We start from the raw sequence: 19,982 nt of genomic DNA on the forward strand, positions 1-19,982 counted from the left end.
TTAAGTTAACTTCATAATTTCCAGTTAAATGAACTGAATAAAAGATATCAGGAAAAAAACTCATGAGGCCCATTAACCATGGAGTCTATTAGGAACAAGAGCATAATGGCATGTTAATCAGAAAGGTCCATGGCCCATCCTGTCGATCCCATTAAAATCCATATTTCAGAATTAATTCATCATAAGTATCAGAAGGAATTCACATAACCTTCTTGGTAACATTTCAAAAAATATATTTAACCAAGCTGTGGCCGGTTTTAGTGAGGCCTGTGCTGAGCAAGATGAGCAATAATCTTTTATATAAAATAAAGGACTGTGGATGGTGGACATCTGAAACAAAAGCAGAAATTGCTGGAGAAACTCAGCAGGTCTCGCAGCATCTCTGGAGCGAGAAATAGAATTAACGTTTTTCATCCAGTAATCCTTCAGCAGAATTTGATAAGTTGATTAGAGGAAGAATTTTAACTCACTGATGAAAAGTCAGGTGGACCTCCCAGCTTGGAGTTGCCTCAGGGGCATAGATAATATTTTTTAAAAATTACCCTGGCATAGATAATATTTAATCTCAGGCTTTATATACATCCTACCCACTCAAAATGAATGCAACTAGCCTGAAATGGAAAGCAGAATCAAATAACTGTTAAATTGGTGCTCAGTTAAATTACTGGGGGTTATTCAGAAAGGTTCCAAGGATGGGATTTGGGAGTCCAGACTTTGGTTGTGGGGCTTAGGAAAAAGTCATCTTCCTTCTAACCCTATAATGGTCAATTTAAAAACTTAACTTTGGTGGTCTTTATTTTTTTACTTGGTTTTTACTGAGTGGAATATCTGCCAAGTGCACCCTGCTCAATGTATCACTAAAATGTTCAGTCATCCACAATATATCATCACGCCTTGAACAGTAACATTAGGCTCCTGGCTGACTTAGGTAAGGATTTGTCTTTGAGCAAAGGTGCTGACGTTCTTCTCCATCTTCCTTGTTGTAATACTCCAGCCATTCACCACAAAATTCCCCACTGAAGTGGAGCAACCAACAGCCTGTTCAACCTTCAATACTTCCAGGTCAGTACCAAAAACCACCCCAGCTTCTTTCATCGAGCTGCAGTACACATCCTACAGGTGCTCACTCTTAGAGGCTAAGCTACAAACCATCATAGACGCATTCAGTGAGCCGTATGAGAGAATGGGCCTCAGACTCAAAATCCAGAAAGGCAGGTTCTGTTTCTGCCCGCTCCTGCCACAACACTTGGGCAACCCCTCAGGCCACCCAACCATCAAAACCAGCAAGTAATCCTTGACCTTGACCCCGCACCCTCATCCCAAGTGAAAGCAAGTCGTCCTTGGATATGAGGGACTGCCAATGAAGAAGAAGGTGCACAAACCATCTGGTGGGAATAGATCAGCAAACAACCATGTGATTTGAAAATCCTAGTCTCCTCTATGTGTAACTTCCTTTAATCCTATAACCCTCTCAGGTGCCTATACTTCCAATTCGGGCTTCTTGAGCATCTGGAATTGAAAAAAAGTTCTTTCACATGATATGGCTGCCTCTTGCCTGTCCAGCATTTATTGCCTGTCATTAAGTACCCTTGAAGAGGTGGTGGTGAGCCACTTTCCTAAAGGCCTGTGTGGTCTAGGTACATCCATAGTGTTCTTAAAAAGTGATTTCCAGAACGTTGACTCCGTGAGAGTGAAGGGTCAGTGATATGGTCCCATATCAGGATGTTGTGCCAAATGTAAGAAAACTAGCAGCTGATGATGATGATGTTTTAATTACTCCCCAATACTTGCTGTATTGTCTGCTGCCAATGTCCTAAACATCTCCATCTTTCTACCAGCTTTTCCTCTTTTAACATCCCCTTAAAGTCTGCCTATTTGACCAAGCTTTTTATCACCAGCTCTAATATGTCAACTTCCTTATGTAGTGAAAGTTTGTTTAGTAATACTCCTGTGAAACACACTGAGCCATTTCATTGAGTTAAAGGCATTGTGCAGATACAACTTATTGTTCTTGCTGCTTTGAGAGAGGTAAGAGTTTTTGCTCTAAACAAAGACCACCTTCCTTTGCAGCATCTCATGAAGTTCATCAAAGATCCCATAGACAGCACGTTTCAAACACCAAGACTACTTCTATCTAGAAGGATAAAAGCTGTAGAATAATGTGAACACCAACCATCTGCATGTCCTCCTCCAGATCACTCACTATCTCAACTTGGAGATATATCACCATTCCTCCACTGTCGCTGGGTCAAAATCCTGGAATTCTCTCGCTAAGAACATTATAGGTCAATCTACAGCACGTAGACAGCAGCAGTTCAAAAAGGCAGCCCATCACTACCTCCTCAAGGGCAACTGGGACAATCAAGGGGACAGTCAATAAATACTGAGTGAATTTTTAAAAAATTCTTCAGAGCTACTGTTTCACCACATACCTTGCTCCAACCTTGGAACTTTGGAAATTTTGAAGCTTGTGACAAATTGCAGGTGGCAGTAGCTTTGCTAAGTTCAACAGTGTCAGGCATCAACATCATAGGGAATTACTTGCGTAGCAGGTCAGTGGGGACCTGCAGTTTTTGCATTGAAGCTTTAGGGCTTTTATAACCAATGCCACTTTGTAGTTCTACATGCAGAGAAGTACATTGTCCAATCATTTACAAAGTGTTTACTCACTGTGGTACTTCATCAATGAATTTTGATAGATTTACAATCATATTTTTCAATCATAGCAAGCGTAGATCTTCATTGTTTTACACAAATTAGAGGTAGCCCTAGATCTTGGTTACAATCACTGATGATTGAGCCATCAACCAAGGAGAAAATAAAGTCACAGCTTAATACAGAAATTTATTAGATCCTTGAAAACTACTTCACAAACCCATTTGGGAGCTCTCTTCCACTGTCATTTGAGAGAAAGAACAATTCGGTGAGGTTATTACACCCTTGCCTATCATGAAAGCTACTACAGACCTTAATGGTACTTCTGGTTACAGCCTTCTGCTGCTTCCAGATTCATTTCATTTTGCTTGAGCAGGTTTGCTGTACATCTGAGTGTTGCACTATAAGATGAGTGGAACTGTACCTTAGCAGTAAGTCAGAAAAGGATGGAGCCAAAAGACTAGGACAAAAATAAAGTAGGGACAAGTAAGTAAATTAGGCTGGATGGTTAACAATAGGTGGAAGATGGTAGTTATAGAAACTTTGCTGCAACTTTTTTTCGTTTTTTTTTAAAACACAGACATAACATTATATGTCTCAACGCAGCATATCCTGCTGCCACCACTCTAAGGTCTTAACTATCATGTGTCATGAGTAAAGAACAGCATTTTCTATTTCGGCCTTCCAACCTAATTCTACTCAATTTAACCACAACTTTTTTTTCCCCCTTTGTTATTTTAGTTGAGAGGTGAAGTACATTTTAAATGTACAGAAATACAATCAAACTCATACTTATTCAGAAGTTAGTTCAGTTGTTCAGATAGTACCTCCAACTTTTGTATACCCCTCGAACCTAACCTAAGAGTAGCACCAACACCGATTTATGCTGACCTGCCTGGGAATCAGGCCGATTAAATCAAACCCTGCCTAAAATGACAAATTAAAAATTTTAAGTATATTAGAGTCATAGAGATGTACAGCATGGAAACAGGCCCTTCGGTCCAACGCGTCCATGCCGACCAGATATCCCAACCCAATCTAGTCCCACCTGCCAGCACCCGGCCCATATTCCTCCAAACCCTTCCTATTCATATACCCATCCAAATGCCTTTTAAATATTGCAATTGTACCAGCCTCCACCACATCCTCTGGCAGCTCATTCCATACACGTACCACTCTCTGTATGAAAAAGTTACCCCTTAGGTCTCTTTTATATCTTTCCCCTCTCATCCTAAATCTATGCCCTCTAGTTCTGGACTGCCCGACCCCAGGGAAAAGACTTTGTCTATTTATCCTATCCATGCCCCTCATGATTTTGTAAACCTCCATAAGGTCACCCCTCAGCCTCTGATGCTCCAGGGAAAACAGCCCCAGCCTGTTCAGCCTCTCCCTATAGCTAAAATCCTCCAACCCTGGCAACATCCTTGTAATTCTTTTCTGAACACTTTCAAGTTTCACAACATCTTTCCAATAGGAAAGAGACCATAATTGTGAGTACAGTTTGCTGGATGTTGGGCAATATAGTCTCAAAATTTCATTCTACATTACAATTCATGTCACAATTTGATTATGATTTAGGGAATGTCTATAAATCTAAATCAGACTTTAATAACTCATTAGGTTCAGTTATAACTATTCTATTGTAATCAGTTACCGGCAATAATGAAACATATTGCTTTATGTAGGATATTAACTGTTTGATGCTTTATTCTCAACCTGCACTTGTAAGTCTGTGTTACCTGTTCAATGTATGCATGGCATGTTAGCTCATTAATTGCAGACAATCAAAGTAATATCATCTCTACATTCCATATCCCTTCTATTCAGCTGTGCTAACACCATCTGCCACACTCCTTGAGCAGAGCTGCATTGGGACAGATGCCAAATGGTGTCTTTAGTAATGGTTGAGTTGGATTGAGAATGACAAGACACATTCAGCATGTATAAAGAAAGGAAAAGAAATAGAATGATTTGTAAAGGCATTTAAATGGAAAGCAGGAGAAGTGACAGAAGTGTCATTAGCATGAGACAAGAAATCAAAGAAATAAGACATAGCCTTCACACAGATAGAGTGTGAACAGCTAAAAGGATTGAGTAATAAGTGATAGAAAGGCCGACACAAAACATAGAACGGCATAATAATATCAGGTGGTCTCCTTGCCAGCAAAATAGGTGCAGTGATTAAAGTGGGGGTTTGAGCGTGTGAAAGGGAGTGAGCCTGGGATGGCAACGATTATTTTTGTGGAACTGAAAAAGCCACTAAAGCTGCTTTTGCTCCCCAAAAATATAATCCAGTTACATCTGATAGCCCACTTCATTCAACAACAACAACCTGTATTTATATAGTGCTTCTAAAATGGCCATACATCCTAAGATGCTTCACAGGAGTGTAATCATGCACAATTTGGATAGCTGTTCCCTAAAATGGCAGCCAGAGTTGTATGTACAGCTGAAGAGCCCAATTGGCATTTTAAAATGAACAATGGCATGTAAGAGGAATAACTTTGTTTGGCCAGCATCAGACGCTGTTGATGGTGGGATTAATTGGAATACCAGCATGGGGGTGATGGCAAAGTGTTTTCAGACCATGTTTCAGCAATGGTTGCCTATTCCAATGTAACAAATGTAATAAGGCATTTTATGTTAACTTGTGGATATCCTGCAGTATTTCTCTTGCTGCAGCAGGATAACTCCCTTAACATATGCTCTCCTTTTCCCTCACCCTCTACTTCTCCAGTGCTTTGTTCTCACTTTGTGTTTGTTTACCTGTATTCAATGATATTATTTGTCTTTTCGCTTGCTCCTTCATAAGGCTCCTGTTTTACTAATTTCTTCTGCATATTTCAGTAAAAGATCCTCCTTTTTTCCCTCTTAATTGAAATATTCAAACTATCAGTAATAGAAGTTTGATCAGAGTATGCCATCCATTCAGAGACATTGCATGATACAAGAAATGCATATTACTTTGATTGTCCACAACTAACAACATTTATTAACAATGTTTAACCTTAAATATAAATGTTACACTCAAGTATGTCGTTAATATTTAATAAGTTCTGTTGATGGATGTTGAATCCCTAGCAGTTGGAGGGAACAAGGTTTTAGATATTGATTTGTTAAATATACTTAGGTGTGTATAGATTATTTGTAACCATTGGACATTGGGGATGTTAGGATGCCATTGTTTCCTCTTCCATAGACATTTCAGTTTAAAATTCATAGAATCCCTACCATGTGGAAACAGGATACTCAGCCTGCACACCAACCCTCTGAAGAGCATCCCTGCAAGAACCACCTCATCTCTCGGGCCCTGCATATCCCATGTCTAATTCACCGAGCCTGTATGTGCCTGAACCCCCTGGGGCAATTTAGCATGGCCAACACTCCTAACCTGCACATCTTTGGGCTGTGGGAGGAAACTGAAGCACTTGGAGGATGCCCATGCAGACACAGGGAGAACATGCAAACTCCACACGGACAGTCACCCAAGGCTAAAATCGAGCCCAGCTCCCTGGTGCTGTGAGGTGGCAGTATTAACCACTGAGCCACCCCACTCTCTAAAGTTCCCTTCAAATTTTGAACTACGTCCTGGTACATCAATTTAAATATGGTGATGTTACTTAAATTTGGTTTAATGTGGTCAAAATTTGTTTCTCTAAAAAGAATACTTGAATATGTATCTAAAGAAAAGCCTGCCAGCATCAAGAAAGGAAGCTTTATAGCAAGCAATAAGCAGCCTCCACCAAAACATTATAATTTCACTGTATTCTTCAGAACTAGTGTACATCCTGGTGTACATCAGACCCCAATCCCTCTGATTTTACCTTCCCACAGACCTTCCTGATGAAGACTTTCCGGATGAAGGGCTTTTGTCCGAAACATGGATTTTCCTGCCCCTCAGATGCTGCCTGATCTGCTGTGCTTTTCCAGCACCATTCTAATCTTCACTGTCCCACAGCCTATCCTGAACATCAGCCCTGAAATAAACATAGAAACATTGAAGATAGGAGCAGAACTAGACCATTTGACCCCTCAAGCTTGTTCTGCCATTCAGTATGATCTCGGCTAGTCATTCCAGCTCAATAACCTAATTCTACCCTCCCCTCTTTAGGGTCCTTTAGCCACAAGAGCTGTGTCTACCTCCTTATTGAGAAACCTTAATGTTTTGGTCTCAACTATTTTCTGTGATAGTGAATTCCACAGGCTCACTACTCTCTGGGTGAAGAAATTTCACCTCATCTCAGTCCTACAAGGCTTAACCCTAATTTTTAAACCATGAGCCTGGTTCTGGACTCACTGACCATCAGGAACATCCTTCCTTCATCCAACCTATCTATTCTTGTAAGAATTTTAGGTTTCTATGAGGTCCACCTCAATCTTCTAACCTCGCATGAATAGATTCCTAACTAACTCAAACTCTCCTCATATATCAGCCCTGCCATCCCAAGAAGCAATGTGCAAAAACCTTCACTGCACTCCCCTAAAGCAAGAACATTCTTCCTCAAATCAGGAGACTGAAACTGGTCTGGCTGCACCAATGCCCTGTATAATTGCAGCAAGACATTCTTGTTGCTGCATTCAAATCTTTTCACTATGAAGGCCAACACACAGTTTGCCTTCTTTACCACCTGCTACGCCTGCATGCTTAGATTAGATTAGATTAGATTACTTACAGTGTGGAAACAGGCCCTTCAGCCCAACAAGTCCACACCGACCCTCCGAAGCGCAACCCACCCATACCCCTACATCTAACCCTTACCTAACACTACGGGCAATTTAGCATAGCCAATCCACCTGACCTGCACATCTTTGGACTGTGGGAGGAAACCGGAGCACCCGGAGGAAACCCACGCAGACACGGGGAGAACGTGCAAACTCCACACAGTCAGTCGCCTGAGGCGGGAATTGAACCCGGGTCTCTGGCGCTGTGAGGCAGCAGTGCTAACCACTGTACCACCGTGCCGCTTACTATCAGCAATTGGTGTATGAGGACACGCTGGGCTCATTGACCATTCCCCTCTTTCAATTTACAGCTCATCTTTCCATCCAGCTCTGTGGCACTTGCAAATTTTAAGATATTTCACCTGGTACCCTCATCTAAGTCATTAACATATAAAGCAGGCATGCTAGTCCCAATCCCTGTGGTACCGCACTAGTTACTGCCTGTCATTCAGAAAAAGACAAATTTCTTCCTAGTCATTGTTTCCTGTCTTCTAATTTCTTATCCATCTCAATACACTATCCCCCAATCCCATACACCTTAATTTTACACATTAACTCTTATGTTGAAAACCTTCTGAAATCCTAAATAAACCACATCCCCAGATCCCCGATTGTTCTACTCATTACATCCTCAATTAGTTCCAGTAGATTTGTCACACATGAACAAAGTTGTGTTCTTTTGCTGACAAGTTTGAAATGATTCTGCTTTCTTTGCATCCTCCTTCAAACTCCGACAACATAATAATAGTGGCAGGATAAGGCCCTTAAGTGTCTTTTGATTGGTCATTTAAGGACCTCAATAGGCCCAAGTAAAAGCAGGCATCCTAATGCCTCACTCACAGCCAGTTAGCTTGGGGGCAGGTCTCTAGGTGGCAGGAAGGCCACCCACTAGATTCTACTTACCTGCCTTCAAACCTGTGGGCAAGGAAACATGAAATCTAAGCCCAGGAGCCAGAATTGGTTGCCATATCTGTTCCTGACAATTGCAGAGGAAAAGCTGTTGGAGATAAACCTAGTGAACGTGGAGGGAGGGGAGTCTGATCTACTCGGTAAAAGAATCAAGTATCACACAGCCACAAGGCATATAACACTCACTCATATTGACTTAAAGTCATAGAGTTAAAGAGATGTACAGCACGAAAACAGAACCTTTGGTCCAACTTGTCCATGCTGACCACATATCCTAAATTAATCTCCTCCCATTTGTCAATACTTGGCCCATATCCCTCTAAACCCTTCTGATTCATATACCCATCCAGATGCCTTTTAAGTGCTGTAATTGTACCAGCCTCAATTTCCTCTGGCAGTTCATTCCATACACGTACCACCACCTGCGTGAAAAAAGTTGCCCCTTAGATCCCTTTTATATTTTTCCCCTCTCACCCTAAACCTATGCCCTCTAGTTCTGGACTCCCCCAACCCAGGGAAGGGACCTTTTCTATTTACCCTATCCATGCCCCTCATGAGTTTATAAACCTCTATAAGGTCACCACTCAGCCTCCAACGCTCTGGGAAAACAGCCCCAGATTATTCAGCCTCTCCCTAAAGCTCAAACCCTCCACCCTGGCAACATCCTTGTAAATCCCTTCCGAACCCTTTCAAGTTTCACAACATCCTTCCTATAGGAAGGAGACCAGAATTGCACACAATATTCCAAAGAGACATAACCAATGACCTGTTGAGCTGCAACATTACCTCCCAACTCCTATACTCAATGTTCTGACCAATAATTGATGTGAACAACCATTGAAAAATGAACAAGTGCAGAAAAATTACTTAGCAACTTGACATTTCGAAATCTTGACTCACATCTATGACAGGCATCCTACAGGACATGGTGTAGCAGAAGAACAATAGCTCCTTTGAGGAGGTTCACTCATGATAGTGATCCACCATGACACAACATCTATCAGCTCACCAGGAACTCAGGTTTTTACATTGGGCCACCAGTGAACAAGAATGGAGGCAACACGGACAGTAATGGAAAATGGAAAAGTCTAAACGTTGCTCAGATTGAAAGGATATTGGGCCTCCATAGCCATTATTGCAAGTTATATTTCTGGAGCAGGAAGCACAAATGTGTAAAGTCCTATGAGCTTCTCCAGGATACCTTGATATTCCAGGTTTGACGTCTATGTCCATAAAAAGAGTGATGTTCTGAGGAGCATCAGACGTGGCAACTGTCTGAGTGCATGTTGGCATTCAACGATGGCTTGCCCACTCTGAATGCCATCTTCAACACGATTAGTGAAGATCTTACCTTGGCTTGGACTTTGGTGCATTTGCACAGCAGGGAGGCGTGGGTGGGAGGGAAGTTAGAGAATGGGACATGGAAGAGGGGCATCTTCTAAAGTGCTTCCACTTCTCTTCCACTTTCCTCTCCTCAATCAATCCCACATGCTGTGTCCTATCCTAAGCACCAAGTCTGCTCCTGTGTACGTAAAGGCAGAGCAGCCAAGGGCAGGAGTTAGACAGGCTTTAAACCCAAGGACCACCCCTTGGAGCAATTGAGCAGGTTTTGTGTAGTTTGCCTCTTCCTGTACTGAAGCCACAGGGATTGCACCATGAAGAAGTAAAAACACAAGTTAAAAAATCGGACTGCACAGGGATATGCACATGATCAATTGGTGTTTCATTATTCTACTTGATTCAATTTTTTGTTTGATCCATTTTTCTCACATTTACCATTTGTGCCTGTGCATGTCAAATCATTTTTTTTATGTTAAAGATTGCTTGAACAGGAATTAAAGACAAGCAATGGTTGTCAATCATATGGAGAGGACTGAACTGTTGAATTTGGGACTGCTTTGTTCGGGGTTGGTACCATGTCTGTTCAGAATTTGGCTGTGAGATGAGTGCAGTGTATCTGTCTCACTGAATTGTTAGCATCTGGCTGTCCCCAGTGATCATGAGCATCTGTCTGTGCATTTGCTAATGTCCTCATGCCATTCCATCCTCCTCCTGCTGTTATTGCTCCTACTTCTCTGTAAACAATGACTTCTTGGGAATTTCAGCAGGAAATAAGGTTTCACCACAACCAACAATTGAGTAAACTTAAAGATTCAAGGACCTTTTGGACAACTAAATCGAGATTCAAATCTATAGGAAACTCCTCAGCAATATTATTGAAAGTACAATGTTAGCATTAGATATTTTCCCCTCGACAGTTATTCTGGCATTAGGCCAGATCATATTTAATGGTGGAGCAGGTCCCAAGGGCTGAATGGCCTACTCCTGTTCCTACTTTCTATGCTTCTATGTTTCTTCCTAGTTTCAGTACTTCATCAAATACTCGTTCAAACATACTCCCTTATATACTTTAGATCTCTTTTGTTGTGAGATAGCATTTACAGATCTTCTGGAGGATGTTCATTTCCTTCTGTAGCATAATTTCTTTATGTGTGAATCTCTGACCATTGCTTGACAGTGCTCTGTGACTTATCTTCTTCTGTGATGCCAGGTTCCTTTTACATATCATTCAGATAATCTTGTTGTGAAACAGAGCATAGATTTTCTGTGGAAACCCCTTTGCTTCCTCCTCTTGATGCCTGAACAATTCCTCCATGATGACCTGAAAATTAAGGACAAATGTGAAACAGAATTTGTCCAGATGAATCATGAAGCAGTAATGACCAGGCCACACATTGTTGGGAATGAGTTATTTGCAGCAATGTTCATCTTCAGGTGAATCTCTCTACTTCTAATTGCGTTAAGTTTTCTGGAGCTCATACAGCAGTGATTGTAACACTCAAACTACTGTCAAACCTTCACATGTGAGACAAGACTGTAGTCTGTTCATTCCTTCCTTTAATTCCTGCCATTCTGTTTCATGAGTTTGTCCTGCCTCATTTTCACAGTGAACTTCAGTAGTTCCTGCATTGCTCCAATGTTTAGTTTTTAATGCATGTATTCCTTAAACATTGCTAAAAAAGACATTAATATGAAACCTTTTATCTTGCACTCGTCAGGGCTGAAATGTAAGAAAACCAGCTTTACAAAGGAAGTCAGAATTCACACAATACCAGGTTATAGTCTAACAGGTTTAATTGAAATCACAAGCTTTCAGAATGTTGTGCCTTTGTCAAGTGAAGTGGAGGGAAGCGCACAGGCACAGAATTTATATGCTGAGAGACAATGGCAAGATAATTCAAGGTAATTAAGAGTGTCAAAAGATAGTATAAATAGTGTGAGTGGAGTATCAACAGGCTGAATACAGAGGAACCTCAATTATCCGAATACCAATTATCCGAAAATCGAATATCCAAAAGAGGTAGAGTCATAGAGATGTACAGCATGGAAACAGACCCTTCGGTCCAACCTGTGCACACCGACCAGATATTCCAACCCAATCTAGTCCCACCTGCCAGCACCCGGCCCATATCCCTCCAAACCCTTCCTATTCATATACCCATCCAAATGCCTCTTGAATGTTGCAATTGTCCAGCCTCCACCACATCCTCTGGCAGCTCATTCCATACACGTACCACCCTTTGCGTGAAAAGGTTGCCCCTTAGGTCTCTTTTATATCTTTCCCCTCTCATCCTAAACCTATGCCCTCTAGTTCTGGGCTCCCCGATCCCAGGGAACAGACTTTGTCTATTTATCCTATCCATGCCCCTCATAATTTTGTAAACCTCTATAAGGTCACCTCTGATGCTCCAGGGAAAACAGCCCCAGCCTGTTCAGCCTCTCCCTGTAGCTCAAATCCTCCAACTCTGGCAACATCCTTGTAAATCATTTCTGAACCCTTTCAAGTTTCACAACATCTTTCCGATAGGAAGGAGACCAGAATTGCACGCAACATTCCAACAGTGGCCTAACCAATGTCCTGTACAGCCGCAACATGACCTCCCTCAAAGATCAGCAAGGCGGCCTTTGTGTGAAGCCGCAGAAAATGGGAGAGATACTAAATGAATATTTCGCATCAGTATTTACTGTGGAAAAGGATATGGAAGATATAGATATCCAGATTACAGAGGAGGAAGTGTTGGATTTGGGCCTCTTGCTGAGTGTGTGTGTGTGTGTGTCGCGCGCACATTTTTGGAGACTAACCCGACAAAAGCAGCAGCAGCAGTCTTGTTGGTGTCCAGACCAGCTGCCCCGGAGAGGGGACGGGTGTGTACAGGGGGGGCAAGCGGGGTGGTTTTGGATGGGGTTGGGGCGGGGATCAGTGTTGGGGTGGGGGTCGGTGTTGTGGGCAGGGGGCGGTGTTGGGGTCAGGAGTGGTGTTGGGCACGGGTGAGTGGTGTTGGGGTCAGGGGAGTGGTGTTGGGGTCGGGGGGAGGTGTTGGGGTCGGGGGGAGGTGTTGGGGTCGAGGGAGTGGTGTTGGGGTCAGGAGGAGGTGTTAGGGTCGGGGGGCAGTGTTGGGGTCGGAGGGAGGTGTTGGGGTCGGAGGGAGGTGTTGGGGTCGGGGAGTGGTGTTGGGGTCGGGGAGTGGTGTTGGGGTCGGGGGGAGGTATTGGGGTCAGGGGGCGGCGTTGGTGTCAGGGGGAGGTGTTGGGGTCGGAGGGCGGTGTTGGGGTCGGGGGGAGGTGTTGGGTTCAGGGGGGAGGTTTTGGGGTCGGAGGGCGGTGTTGGTGTTGGGGGTGGTGTTGTGGTCTGGGTCGCGGTGTTGTGGTCAGGGGCGCGGAGCTGGGGTCGGGGGGTGGTGTTGGGGTCAGGGGGTGGTGTTGGGGTCAGGAGGCGGTGTTGGGGTCGGGAGGGTCGGTGTTGGGGTCAGGAGGAGGTGTTGGGGTCTGGGGAGTCGGTGTTGGGGTCGGAGGGAGGTGTTGGCGTCGGGGAGCAGTGTTGGGGTCGGGGGCAGTGCTGGCATCGGGGGGAGGTGTTGGGGTCAGGGGCAGGATTGAGGTAGGCGAGCAGTGTTGGGGTCGGGGGAATGGTGTTGGGGTCGGGGGAATGGTGTTGGTGTCGGGGGGGGTGTTGGGTTCGGAGAGCGGTGTTGGGGCCGGGGGTGCGGTATTGGGGTCGGGGGGCGGTGTTGGGGTCGGGGGTCGGTGTTGGGGTCGGGGAGAGGTGTTGGGGTCGGGGAGAGGTGTTGGGTTCAGGGGGAGGTGTTGGGGTCAGGGGGCGGTGTTGGGGTCGGGGGGAGGTGTTGGGTTCAGGGGGGAGGTTTTGGGGTCGGAGGGCGGGGTTGGTGTCTGGGGTGGTGTTGGGGTCGGGGTTGCGGTGTTGGGGTCGGGGTCGCGGTGCTGGGGTCAGGGGGTGGTGTTGGGGTCAGGGGGTGATTTGGGGTCGGGGGGGTCGGTGTTAGGGTCAGGAGGAGGTGTTGGGGTCTGGGGGGTCGGTGTTGGGGTCGGAGGGAGGTGTTGGCGTTGGGGAGCAGTGTTGGGGTCGGGGGCAGTGCTGGCATCGTGGGGAGGTGTTGGGGTCGGGGGCGGGATTGAGGTAGGCGAGCAGTGTTGGGGTCGGGGGAATGGTGTTGGGGTCGGGGGAATGGTGTTGGGGTCGGGGGAGTGATGTTGGTGTTGGGGGGGTGTTGGGGTCGGAGAGCGGTGTTGGGGTCGGGGGAGTGGTGTTGGGGTCGTGGGTGCGGTGTTGGGGTCGGGGGGCGGTGTTGGGGTCGGGGGGAGGTGTTGGGGTCGGGGGGAGGTGTTGGGTTCAGGGGGGAGGTTTTGGGGTCGGGGGTGCGGTGCTGGGGTCGGGGGGCCGTGTTGGGTTCAGGGGTGCGGTGTTGGGGTCGGGAGGCGGTGTTGGGGTCGGGGGGAGGTGTTGGGTTCAGGGGGGAGGTTTTGGGGTCGGGGGTGCGGTGCTGGGGTCGGGGTTTGGTGTTGGGGTCGGGGGGTGGTGTAGGGGTCGTGGGAGGTGTTGGGGTCGGGGGGAGGTGTTGGGGTCGGTGGGGCATGTTGGGGTCGGGAGAGCCGTGTTGGGGTCGGGGGAGGTGTTGGCGTCGGGGAGCAGTGTTGGGGTCGGGGGCAGTGCTGGCATCGGGTGGAGGTGTTGGGGTCAGGGGCAGGATTGAGGTAGGCGAGCAGTGTTGGGGTCGGGGGTGCGGTGTTGGGGTCGGGGGTGCGGTGTTGGGGTCGGGGGTGCGGTGTTGGGGTCGGGGGGTGGTGTTGGGGTCGGGGGGCGGTGTCGGGGTCGGGGGGAGGTGTTGGGTTCAGGGGGGAGGTTTTGGGGTCGGAGGGCGGTGTTGGTGTCGGGGGTGGTGTTGGGGTCGGGGTCGCGGTTTTGGGGTTGGGGTCACGGTGCTGGGGTCAGGGGGTGGTGTTGGGGTCAGGGGGTGGTGTTGGGGTCAGGAGGCGGTGTTGGGGTCAGGAGGAGGTGTTGGGGTCTGGGGGGTCGGTGTTGGGGTCTGAAGGAGGTGTTGGCGTCAGGGAGCAGTGTTGGGGTCGGGGGCAGTGCTGGCATCGGGGGGAGATGTTGGGGTCAGGGGCGGGATTGAGGTAGGCGAGCAGTGTTGGGGTCGGGGGAATGGTGTTGGGGTCGGGGGAATGGTGTTGGGGTCGGGGGAATGGTGTTGGGGTCAGGGGAATGGTGTTGGGGTAAAGGGAATGGTGTTGGGGTCGGGGGAGTGATGTTGGTGTCGGGGGGGGTGTTGGGGTCGGAGAGCGGTGTTGGGGTCGGGGGTGCGGTGTTAGGGTCGGGAGGCGGTTTTGGGGTCGGGGGGCGGTGTTGGGGTCGGGGGGAGGTTTTGGAGTCGGAGGGCGGTGTTGGTGTCGGGGGTGGTGTTGGGGTCGGGGTCGCGGTGTTGGGGTCGGGATCGCGGTGTTGGGATCGGGGTCGCGGTGTTGGGGTCGGGGTCGCGGTGTTGGGGTCGGGGGCGCGGTGCTGGGGTTGGAGGGTGGTGTTGGGGTCGGGGGGTGGTGTTGGAGTCAGGAGGCAGTGTTGGGGTCGGGAGGGTTGGTGTTGGGGTCTGCGGGGTCGGTACTGGGGTCTGGGGGGTCGGTGTTGGGGTCGGAGGGAGGTGTTGGCGTCGGGGAGCAGTGTTGGGGTCGTGGGGAATGCTGGCATTGGGGGGAGGTGTTGGGGTCGGGGGCGGGATTGAGGTAGGCGAGCAGTGTTGGGGTCGGGGGGAGGTGTTGGGGTCGGGGGAATGGTGTTGGGATCGGGGAATGGTGTCGGGGTCGGGGGAGTGATGTTGGGGTCGGAGAGCGGTTTTGGGGTCGGGGGAGTGGTGTTGTGGTCGGGGTGCGGTGTTGGGGTCGGGGGGTAGTGTTGGGGTCGGGGGGAGGTGTTGGGTTCAGGGGGGAGGTTTTGGGGTCGGGGGTGCGGTGCTGGGGTCGGGGGTTGGTGTTGGGGTCGGGGGGTGGTGTTGGGGTCGTGGGAGGTGTTGGGGTCGGTGGGGCATGTTGGGGTCGGGAGAGCCGTGTTGGGGTCGGGGTGAGGTGTTGGGATCGGTGGGAGGTGTTGGGTTCAGGGGGGAGGTTTTGGGGTCGGAGGACCGTGTTGGTGTCGGGGGTGGTGTTGGGGTTTGGATCGCGGTGTTGGGGTAGGGGATGCGGTGCTGGGGTCGGGGGGTGGTGTTGGGGTCGGGGGGTGGTGTTGGGGTCGTGGGAGGTGTTGGAGTCGGGGGGAGGTGTTGGGGTCGGTGTGGCATGTTGGGGTTGGGAGAGCCGTATTGGGGTCAGAGGAGTGGTGTTGGGGTCGGTGGGAGATGTTGGGGTCGGAGGGCGATGTTGGGGTTCGAGGGTGGTGTTGGTATCGGAGGCGGTGTTGGGGTGGGGGGGCGGTGTTGGGGTCGGGGGGGCGCGGTGTTGGGGTCGGAGGGTGGTGTTGGGGTTGCAGGGAGGTGTTTGGATCAGGGAGTGGTGTTGGGGTCGGGGGGGTAGTGTTGGGGTTGGGGGGAGGTATTGGGGGCGGTGTTGAGGTTCGGTGGAGGTGTTGGGGTCAGGGGTCAGTGTTGGGGTCAGGGTGGGTGGTGTTGGGGTGGGGGGAGGTGTTGGTGTCGGGGTCAGTGTTGGGGTGGTGGTACGTGTTGGGGGGTCTGTGTTGGGGTCGGGGGGGGGCGATGTTGTGGACTGGGGCGAGTGTTGGGGTCGGGTGGCGGTGTTGGGGGTGGGGGAATGTGTTGTGGTCGAGGTGGGGTTGGGGTCAGGGGCGGTGTTGCACGAGTTGGGGGTGGTGTTGTGTACTGGGGGCCAGTGTTGGGGTCGGGGGCAGGGTTGGGGTCGGGGGAGGCGCTGTTGGGCTCGGGGGGGGTGATGTTGCACGGGGTTAGGGGTTGTGTTGTGGACTGGGGGCTGGTGTTGGGGTTGGGGGGCAGTGTTGGCGTCAGGGGGAGTGTTGGGGTCAGGGGGTCGGTGTTGCGGTTGGGGGCGGTGTTGCGGACTGGGGGCCGTTGTTGGGATCGGGGTGGTCGGGGTTGGGGTCGGGGGCAGGGTTGGGGTCGGGGGGGGTCGGTGTTGGGGTCGGGAGGCAGTGTTGCATGGGGTTGGGGGTTGTGTTGTGGACTGGGGTCCGGTGTTGGGGTTGGGGGCTGGTGTTGGGGTCGGGGGCAGGGTTGGGGTCGGGTGGGTCAGTGTTGGGGTCGGGGGCGGTGTTGCACGGGGTTGGGGGTTGTGTTGTGGACTGGGGGCCTGTGTTGGGGTGGGGGGCAGTGTTGGGGTTGGGGGGGGTCGGGGGCGGTGTTGCACGGGGTTGGGGGTTGTGTTGTGGACTGGGGGCCGGTGTTGGGGTCAGGGGCAGGGTTGGGGTCGGTGGGGTCGGTGTTGGGGTTGGGGGGCAGTGTTGCATGGGGTTGGGGGTTGTGTTGTGGACTGGGGTCCGGTGTTGGGGTTGGGGGCTGGTGTTGGGGTCGGGGGCAGGGTTGGGGTCGGGTGGGTCAGTGTTGGGGTCGGGGGCGGTGTTGCACGGGGTTGGGGGTTGTGTTGTGGACTGGGGGCCTGTGTTGGGGTGGGGGGCAGTGTTGGGGTTGGGGGGGGGTCGGGGGCGGTGTTGCACGGGGTTGGGGGTTGTGTTGTGGACTGGGGGCCGGTGTTGGGGTCAGGGGCAGGGTTGGGGTCGGTGTTGGGGTTGGGGGGCAGTGTTGCATGGGGTTGGGGGTTGTGTTGTGGACTGGGGTCCGGTGATGGGGTCAGGGGCCGGTGTTGGGGTCGGGGGCAGGATTGGGGTCGGGGGGGGGTCGGTGTTGGGGTCGGGGGCGGTGTTGCACGGGGTTGGGGGTTGTGTTGTGGACTGGGGGCCTGTGTTGGGGTGGGGGCAGTGTTGGGGTTGAGGGGGGTAGGGGGCGGTGTTGCACGGGGTTGGGGGTTGTGTTGTGGACTGGGAGCCGGTGTTGGGGCGGGAGGTGGTGTTGCACAGGGTTGGGGACAGGGGCGGTGTTGGGGGCAGGGACCGGTGTTGGGGTCAGGGGACGGTGTTGGGGTCAGGGGACGGTGTTGCACAGGGTTGGGTGCAGGTGGCGGTTCTGGGGCGAGGGGTGGGGCTCGCGCGCTGTGTGCTGCTGCAGTCTCCTGAACTGAGAGCAAACTTTAAAAACTCCACGCCCCAGAGCAAAGGCACTTTATCGATTAACCGAATAATCAATTATCCGAATGAAATAGTGCCCGCCCATCACATTCGGATAATTGAGGTTCCCCTGTATCAAGTCTTTGCAGGTGATCAAAAGTTTAAAAATGTGTTGCTGGAAAAGCGCAGCAGGTCAGGCAGCATCAAAGGAACAGAAGAATCGACGTTTCGGGCATAAGCCCTTCTTCAGGAATGAAGAAGGGCTTTTGCCCGAAACGTCGATTTGCCTGTTCCTTTGATGCTGCCTGACCTGCTGTGCTTTTCCAGCACCACATTTATAAGCTCTGATCTCCAGCATCTGCAGTCCTCACTTTCTCCTCGGTGATCAAAAGTGTCAGACGGTGTGAGTAAAGCGTCAACAGCTGAATAGCAAGTGACGGGATGACCTATGATCCGATTAATTAAGGCAGAGAGATAATTACAAAAAATCAAAAATGAGATGGTAGAGATTGATAGGTATTGCAAACTGCATCCCAATCCAGCCAAATTTTTAAATTAACATCTGCACTCCCATCCTGTCACTATTTCTCCACCACCACTCAACTCATGAAAAGCAGTGCGTTTCCAACTTTATTACTTTGTTAGTTATCTATAGTGGATCCTTTGCTCTTTGGAAATTCATTGCTGCTTTCCCCTATTGTCATTCAACTAACAGGCTGGACAGTGGGATGGGATGAATGTTTAGGTTCCTAAAGTTTCTTGCTGGATATTCCAACTCATTGGCAATCTATTTGACAACATAGAGGGAGGGGCAGTACTGAATAAGGTGCTGGAGAAATGGATCCGGGTGTTATCCATGTACATGTGGAAGCTAAGGCCTACTAAGAGAGGACATATTTTAATGATTATCACGGAGGATACCATTTTAGTAGCAGTGCATAAATATATTTGCAGGAAAGTTTGGTATTGTATTCATGAGAAGACAGTATGTTCATGGACAGTAGCAATTTAGGAAAAAAAGATGTTGTAAAACAAACTGTTCAACACAAAACTTCACTCTTTATTACTATCCCTATCCCTATAGAAATCTACCTGTTAAATAGCCTGCTTACAGTGTTTTTAATATTTGCCCATGAGTAATTGATAAAATGCAAGGCAATGTCTAATGGTTTAGCTATATGCCATATATCTTTACATTAAATCATACAATAGCAATTGAACCTACTTCAGGTTAAATCATGTTTCATCTGAAAGATTTATCTGTAATGTTGTGTTTCTCTTTGCAGGTTTACACTGGCCTCAAGTCTCCACAGTGATTGGATGCTCATGTTGTTCTTTGTTCACACCCACTTGACTGTGACTGTCACTCTGGGTTTGCTTCTGATCCCAAAGGTACTGTCAGTCTTCCTCAAACACTGCTACTGAAAGCTTTTCAAACATAACATTTATGTGGTTCAGACCAATGTCATGGTTCAGTTATCATGTCATAGATATCAAATCAGAATCAGATTAGTTGATGGTTTTAGATTGTTGGACACAAAAAGAAATGGCAGCTCCAGTAGGCACACCAATACAAATGTACATTTGCATCAAATATATGTTGCCCTAACGGTTGCAAAATAATTTTCACATTGTTCTTGCTTACATCAAAGAAAAAGAAGCACACAAATGACGGCACGGTGGCACAGTGGTTAGCACTGCTGCCTCACAGCGCCAGAGACCCTGGTTCAATTCCCGCCTCAGGCGACTCTCTGTGTGGAGTTTGCACATCCTCCTCGTGTCTGCGTGGGTTTCCTCCGGGTGCTCTGGTTTCCTCCCACAATCCAAAAATGTGCAGTTTAGGTGAATTGACCATGCTAAATTGTCCGTAGTGTTGGGTGAAGGGGTAAATGTAGGAGTACGGGTCTGGGTGGTATGCGGGTCGGTGTGGACTTGTTGGGCCGAAGGGCCTGTTTCCACACTGTAAGTAATCTAATCTGACAAGTTGAATATTCTAATGTCTGAGATTGTAAACCACAGTTCCTGAAATTATAATATGGGGTTATTTACAATCATTTGGTTCTGAAATAAGTTGTAATGGGATAAACTTAAAAGTGATTTTCAATAGACATTTGCTGACACACTCAAGATGTGGATAGATTGGAAGTCATTGAAGCTCAACACTAAAGGTCAGGCCTAATAATCTTCCGTTTCATCTTCAATTTTACCTTTGCTCTTT

At 48.7% G+C, this 19,982-nt stretch overlaps 1 protein-coding gene across 1 annotated transcript in view; it reads left to right on the forward strand.

Annotated features, from left to right (window-relative positions):
• The window catches only part of gpr158a (G protein-coupled receptor 158a), a 670,521-nt gene that overhangs the window by 617,523 nt on the left and 33,016 nt on the right, over positions 1-19,982 (forward strand). Inside the window, exon 9 of the mRNA XM_072575980.1 lies at positions 19,051-19,156. Within this exon, the coding sequence (XP_072432081.1) occupies positions 19,051-19,156 (106 nt within the window). The remainder of the gene's footprint in view (positions 1-19,050; positions 19,157-19,982) is intronic.

Source organism: Chiloscyllium punctatum, chromosome 8, assembly GCF_047496795.1.
Source record: "Chiloscyllium punctatum isolate Juve2018m chromosome 8, sChiPun1.3, whole genome shotgun sequence".
NCBI classification, from domain to species: Eukaryota; Metazoa; Chordata; class Chondrichthyes; order Orectolobiformes; family Hemiscylliidae; genus Chiloscyllium; species Chiloscyllium punctatum.